The sequence below is a fragment of the Pollachius pollachius genome (genome assembly GCF_949987615.1).
Source record: "Pollachius pollachius genome assembly, chromosome: 4".
Lineage (NCBI taxonomy): Eukaryota > Metazoa > Chordata > Actinopteri > Gadiformes > Gadidae > Pollachius > Pollachius pollachius.
In genome coordinates this window covers 27,231,569-27,239,068 of record NC_136937.1, presented here as the reverse complement: position 1 = coordinate 27,239,068, position 7,500 = coordinate 27,231,569, and the positions used below count along the sequence as shown (strand labels likewise).

At 45.5% G+C, this 7,500-nt stretch overlaps 1 protein-coding gene across 3 annotated transcripts in view; it reads left to right on the top strand.

Annotated features, from left to right (window-relative positions):
- Nucleotides 1-7,500, top strand: part of LOC307075211 (dedicator of cytokinesis protein 9-like) — a 71,816-nt gene that overhangs the window by 15,844 nt on the left and 48,472 nt on the right. For 2 of the 3 annotated variants that reach the window (XM_079735721.1, XM_079735723.1), the window contains exons 1-2: nucleotides 168-1,343; nucleotides 4,570-4,686. In XM_079735721.1, coding sequence (XP_079591847.1) covers nucleotides 1,227-1,343; nucleotides 4,570-4,686 — 234 coding nt within the window. In that variant the 5' untranslated portion in view covers nucleotides 168-1,226. Of the gene's footprint in view, nucleotides 1-167; nucleotides 1,344-4,569; nucleotides 4,687-7,500 lie in introns of those variants that run through there. The other variant, XM_079735722.1, reaches the window with a different exon arrangement.

Here is a 7,500-nt window from a genome sequence, read left to right as displayed (position 1 = left end):
GCGAGAGAGAGCAGCAGAGGGAGGGACAGAGCGAGAGAGAGGCCGGCCCATTGTGATTGAGACAGGGGTTGTAGCTGTAGGAGGAGGAAGAGGAGGAGGAGGGAGGTGGTGGTGTCTTCGCTGTACGTTAGATCTCTCCCTCCTCTCTCAGAGAGCAGCGAGCCTCGGAGCGCGGCGGTCGCTAGCAGCTGGGACTCTACCGGACCCTCACACTGGCTGGCTTTACACTGGCTTTACACTGGCTCTAGGACGGCTGGGTCCTGTTTAGGCTAGGTTTAGACCGGGTTTTGGCTGGGTTAAGGACGGCTGGGGCCTGTTTAGGCTGGACTTTGACTTGGTTTGGGCTGGGTTTAGACCGGGTTTTGACTGGGTTAAGGACGGCTGGGGCCTGTTTAGGCTGGACTTAGACTTGGTTTGGGCTGGGTATAGACTGGGTTTAGGACGGCTGGGTCCTGTTAAGGCTGGGTTTAGACTGGGTTTAGACTGACCCTAGGACGGCTGGTTCCTGTTTAGGCTGTGTTTAGACTGGGTTTAGACTGGCTCTAGGACGGCTGGGTCCTGTTTAGACTGGGTTTAGACTGGGATTAGGACGGCTGGGTCCTGTTTAGGCTGGGTTTAGATTGAGATTAGACTGGGTTTAATCTGAGTTTATGTCCTGTTTAGGGTGGATATATATTTTAGTTTATATTTGGATTTAAATGATTTGGTCTGGGTTTACACAGCATTAAAACTGTGTTTAGGTTGAGTTCAGACTGGGTTTGGATTTGGGCTGGGTGTATATCAAATTAAGATTATGTTTAGGGCTAATTTGGGACTAGGTTTAGAGTTGTTTTGGACTGTGTTCACAATAGCTTTTAACTGGGTTTCTGTTTGAGCTGGTTTGAGATTGAGTCTACGTCAAGTTTCAATTGGGTTTCGGTTGCATTACAGTAGGTGTGTTGTTTCCTTTTTGTTATGACTGAGTTCAGGCCTGGTTTGCTTTTGGTTTAGACTGGTTATAGACTTGGTTTGCCCTGGGGTTCTCCCCGGGTTTGGGCTCTTATATGTATTGAGACTTACACTTGGTTTAGACTAGTTTTAGACCAGGGTTGCGCTTTACACCAGGTTCAGGCTGTGTATATGTATTTAGACCTACACTCGGTTTAGAGTGAGCTGACACTAAGTTTACGCTGGGTCTCTGCTGGGTGAAAGCTGGGTTTAGACTGAGCTCCGGCTGGGTTTGGACCATGCAGGGCCGGGCAGGTAAAGCCCCTAAGAGGGAGATGGTCATTGAGTCCCCCCAGCAGTACAGGAGCCTGGCCGAGATAGAGGCCGAAGACGAGGCTGGGACACAGCTCACAGCGGTGAGTCTCTGGGTTCAGGGCTCTCTCTCTCCCTCTCTCTCCCTATCTCTCTCTCTCTCCATCTTTATCTCCAGGCTAGGGCTGACCTAGCTTTATTCATCAATTTAATTCTCTCTCTCTCTCTCTCTCTGTCTATCTCTCTCTCTCTCTCTCTCTCTCTTTCTTTGTCTCTCCCTCTCACTCGCTGAACAACCTGAATATGTCTCCATCTATCAATCTAAACATCTCTCCCTCTCTCTGACTCTATTTATTTGTCTCTGTCTCTCTCTCCCTCTGTCCCCCCCCCCCTCTCTCCCTCTCTCTCTCTCTCTCTCTCTCTCTCTCTATACTGTAATAAAGTAAATTCCTTCTGTTGTAAAGTTAAGCTGCAGGAATTTCACAACCAACTGTGCGTGCCCAGTGTGTTATGCTCTCTTTGAACTCTCTCCCACACACAAACACAACCACACACGCAGATGCACACACACTCACACACTTACACACATTCATTCACATACACATGCACACATACACGCACACAACTGGGGAGTGGTCTGGTTTGTTGATGGGAGTCAATGGGATGTAATGGTTTTAAATGTGGCGTAGCGCTGGTCCGGTCTTTGAAGACTCTGGCCCTCTTCCTCTGGTCTTTGAAAAGGAGGCCTGGACGGAAATAGGGAAGTAATGTCCCCAGAGCCCTCCTCTCTGGGGGGGGAAACGGTGGTCTTTTTTAGGAACTGGGACGCTCGTCCCTGATTGGTCGCCTTGAACCCTTTCCTGTGCTGGAATCCCGCGGGTTAGTTTATCTGTCACGTCTGGCATGTGCTTATACGTGTGTGTGTGTGTGTGTGTGTGTGTGTTTGTGTGTGTGTGTGTGTGTGTGTGTGTGTGTGTGTGTGTGTGTGTGTGTGTGATGGACAGTGGGGAATGATAATGTATGGTGATAACAATAACACCAAGAAAAAGGGCTTACTGGTTGACAGGTGGTAGACGTTGTTTATAATGCAAGAAGATGCAGCATAAAAGAAGATGGATAGAAAGCTAGATGGATAGATAGATCAATAGATTGATTGATAGATAAATGAGAAATAAGTGAGAGAGAGAGATAGAGCAAAAGATAGATGGATGGATAGGAAGATAGATAGATGGATAGATTGATCGATCAATAGAGAGAGACTGATAGATAGAGAGAGATACAGACAGATAGATACGGTGATACACAGAAATACATAGAGTGACTCTATTTGAGGAAGTCGGATGAAGGCGGATCTCTGTAATAATTGTCTCTGGGCGACGTTCACGTTGTATGATTCACATCTAACTTCACAGCTGGTTGTCATTATGTTCTCTGCCGCATGGCTGAAATATCAACATACATTTTCTGCTTATCTGATTAAACAGTTCATCCGATTGGCTCCCCAGAGCCTCATACATACTGTCATGTCCACTGACATTATTGTGATTGGCTGTCGGTCTTGATTTGTGTTCCTTGGAGGTGGACCAGGGGGCCTATTGATGGGACTTGCATCACCGTCGCGTCTCAGTGACAGCGATGAGTCGGTTTACATACATTTATACTAGCGCTGCCTAGTGAACAGAAAGATGCTCTGGAGAAATTAGATTAAATGAGTGCAGTAAACATCTACAATGATAAGCCATACTTGTTGTCAATCGGGTGTGGAGTGGTGACATTTCAGCACCATTCATTCATAACCAGAAAGCCCCATTGATGCGTTTGAAAAAAAGACTTACATTATCCTGATTCATATTCTAACAAAGCCGATTTGTCGATATCCCGCCAGGGGAATTGCCATGGAGATTGATGTTCTCAAGCATAGTAACATACATAGCTAACGTTATCATACCTGATAACGTTATAGGGTTAGTAGCTATTCATTGAGGGTACACTTTATCCAACGCGAGTCACAGTAAATCTTTTTTTAGAGGCATATCACTAAGGAACAGGTAGGGGTAAGGGGGGTTCTTACTCAAGTATGCCTACAGGTAGACTGTGGACATTGGGGTTCGAACTCAGAACCTCGTAGCTTGGAGTCCTAGCCACTACAATAGCCTGTCCCCCCAAACACACACACACACACACACACACACACACACACACACACACACAAACACACACATTCACAGATTAGCAAGTGTTTTTAGAATGATCCCAACATGTCACTCTCTCCGTAAACTGTAACCATGTACCACCCAAAAAAGAATAAAGTCGTTAAATGAAAATGTAACCAGTGCCTCCTTTGGACTGGTTGATCTGTTCTGCCTCCCATTACTCTGGCACGAAGTCGTCATTCTGGAAATTCTCAGAAACTGAGGGGAAATGTTTGCCCCCAATTGGCCGCGTAGACGATCCAGGAAGCCTGAAATGGACCAATCGTAGCTGTCCTTGCTTGGGCCCTGCGTGCAAGCTTGTGACCCAGTGACTGGTACAACGGGACAAACAGCCAACGCCATTCATAACTCTCTCACTGCCTCGCTGTCACTCTCCATCTCCCTCTCTCATCCTCTAACTCTTTACCTCTCACTATCTCTCTCACACAGTCTCTCTCTCCCTCCCTCCCCCCACTCTCTCTCCTTTTGGCAACCTCTCTTGTTCCATCTCTCACACTGTATCTATTCCTCATCTTCTCTCTCCCACTAGCTCTCTACTGCTCTCTCTCTCCCTGTAGATCTATATATATATAAATCTCATCGTCCATCTCTATTCCTCTATCGTTATCTCCTCATCTCTCTGGCTCCTTTTTAAACCTATAAACCTAGCTGTCAGTCAAAAAGCTATTATAAGGGGCAATTACCTTTGGTTGATTCTTGTGACTAACGCAACCATTTCTGTCAATGTCAGTACATATTACATACTTATTTTTTAGAATCATTGTACAATGCCACTTTTTAACTTTTTAGTTATTCTTATCACTGCTTTGTTCTTTGTTGGTGTTGCATATAGATGACTCTTTCAGTGCACTGAATACCATGTTGTACTGCACATTGGGGATATAAGACAATTAGACTATTAAGTAGTAGCTCAAGTGCCAGCATAGCACGCAAACAGAAAGGACAGTTCTGCTTTTTGCATCTATCACAGGAAGTCATTTTGAATCTTATTATGCCGCTTCCTGCCGCATACATTTCAACTGATCTCTGTCTGCTTTCTCTCTCTCTCTCTCTCTCTCTCTCTCTCTCTCTCTGTCTCTCTCTCTCTCTCTTGCTCTCTGTCTCTGTCTGTCTGCAGGTCAGACCTAAGATGGTGGACCCCCTGGACTATGAGAGCGTCCTGGTCCAGAAGAAGACCCAGATCATCAGCGATGTCTTGAGGGACATGCTGCAGTTCCCCACCAATGACTTCCAGGTGACTGACGACCCATGAACCCGGAAAAACAACGCAGAGAACGGAGCTCAGGGGAAGGCGTGGGGGTCTTTCTTGAGCTAGTGTCACATACATTAGTTCTCATCACAATCCACTACACGTTTAGCCTGGTCCTACCAGACTCTCGTACTTCATTTCATTTGTAAAGAGAGTCTGGACCTACTCAAATGACAACGTGACAACAACGTTAACTCACTTGAAGGCGGGTGTCTGTTGAAGTTTAAAACTATTGGATCTGCCCAGTGCCACTCTGGATCTGCCATAACCAATCGCTAACGTTTGGCCAGGAATCACGCTGCACGCAGGCTGTGAACAAACCAAACACCTTGCGTGAAGATGTCCGTCAACGAGAGCTGACTTTAACGTTATTGATCTCAGCCACTCCCTCTGTTCGCTGTTTGGACGCAGAAAATTTAGACGGAGGAAACCCACTAACATACCGCAGACCCAGACCTAGTACTGAAGGGAAATCAAAATTGAGCGGAAGTACTTAGGCGGGCGGAGCCAGGCTACTACGCGTTGAGGGCTTGAACCAAAACCGGTTTGAATTGAAAGGAAAATGCCAAAAACGCTATCCCAAATGGGGGCAATCGTTTGGGATTGGTGGTTTTGAGTGTTTGTCTTTCAATCCTGGGTTTTCAGATTTGAAGCCGATTCAGGCAGCCGTTCGGGTTGGCAGTTGTGCGATCTTAGACCAGATATCTTTCAATCACCAACATTGACCTGTTGTTTAATTCCAAATTCATCATTGTGTGTCCAGAAGGGGAGTTAGCTTGGTTAGCATTCTCTTACCTTCAGCTGCGTCCACTGACACTCAGGCCAACAGGAGTCTAAATTATGTTCATGGGAAGGGAATACAGTTTTAATAACATCCAAAGATTTCCAATGGGTTACAAATAGTCGCTCTATTAAAAACAATTACCAACTAACCAGTAGATTAAGTAACAACACAACAATATTAACAACAAGACTACAAACATACTATCCGCAGTATTTTGCAGCGCTGTGATTATTAGTGTACCGCTGACTACCCAGTCAGAATCTGCGGATAATATAAAATCACAGTGCCGAAAATGGTGCCCAATTATCTGTATGTTGGCGAATAACTAAAATGTTGATGTTGTGACTGGCAGGCACTCGTTTTGAATAAGCGACTATTCAGACCACATCGTAGATCTTTTGAAAGCAATTAAAAGTGCATTCCCCTAACATGGCCAGGAGTTAGGCTACTGTAAGCTCTGCAAGTCAACGGAAGCGCAGCTACCAGAAAGAAATTCTAACCCAGCAACCTCCCCTTCTGGACGCACAGTGATGATCTTGGAATGAGACAACTGGTCGGAATCTGGGATAGACATCACGCCAATTCAACAGATATCCGGGCGTATCCCTTCAGGGCTTTGGGAGTGAGGTGGATCCCGAAGGTCACCGGTCACTCTGTTCTACTTAGGAAGTTCGTTTCTACGTCTTGTGTCTGGTCTGTCGAGGTCTTCTTATGGCAGCTGTGGACGGTGTTAGGTTGCAAATAGTGGGAGTAGGAGTGTAAAAGTAGGCCCATGTCTTGTTTATCTGGTTCTCTGTGTCCCAAAAATTCAAGGACGAGATCTTTCTCACAGGTTCTCATTGTGTTGGAAAGTTTGAGAAAATGTGTCTTGGTTCTGTCAAGCTCAACTGTCGGAAAGTTGCATTTACACTTTGACATTGACCCTTTGGATTAAATGATCCACCAAATGCATGAATACACGATACTTGAATGTTTTCCAAGAATGGCAAAGTCTGGTTTCTGGAGTTTTCCTAGAAAACGACATTAGATATTGCAGGGGGGGAGGACAGTGTAGGGGCTAGGTTGTTCCTACCGTAAGATTCTGAGTTCCATCCCTCAAGTCTGCAACCTTGAGGCAGGCATCCTTGAGCAAGATACCCTAACCTCTACCTGCTCCTTATTCAGATATATCTTAATTCACTGTTAGTCTCTTTGGATAAAAGCGTAGGAAACACTTCTCTTTGTGGGGAGTGTAGTGTTTTACTGGTTTCTGTAACAGAGGGTGCCGTAAATATAGGGGCCTGCGGCTGTTGCCTCTTTCGACTCTCACCGCTCTATTATATGCTAGCATTCGGTTTCTGAAGCTGGTGAGAAATGTGGCCGCTATATAACCTTTCGCTCCCATCTCCACACCAATAATTTCCGTGGCCCCACAGACATGCCGCTTGAGTTCCAAAGGACCTCGAGTCAACATGACATCACGGCGGGAGACACTGACAACGCGTTGCTTTGCGCCTGTGTCAGCATAGTTATGTAGTTAACAGTTTGCTATAAGTAGCACGTTCACATTGTCTTATTAGCTTTATGGGCGCCATGTCCCGAATTAACAGACAATAGCATAGCCTAGCGAGGTTAGTGTGTTTATAGTATTAGCGTCAGCATGTTTTCTAGCATGGCTGTAAGTGCTCCGCCTAAAATCGTTGTTAAGCCAATGTAGCCTTTATTGTTACATTCAGTCAGTCCAAACTTAGAATAGTTCAAACACAACTACAAAGGCTATAGGAACAGGTAGAAAATACCTTGAACGTGAACCAGCCCATTTTCTTCACAATAAAGGAGAGAGCTCAGGAGTTGTCTTAGTGAACAGTGTTTTGTTCCTGGAATTTCCAATCTGTCCAAAAATTAGTTGTTTGGGCTATTCGCTCCCTGGTAGTCTTTTGTTTTCCTCATATGGAAGACACAATTTCATTTCATTGCACACCAATGGGAAATTACAAACCAAGAACCAAGTGTGTACTCGGACCTGTAGGACCCTG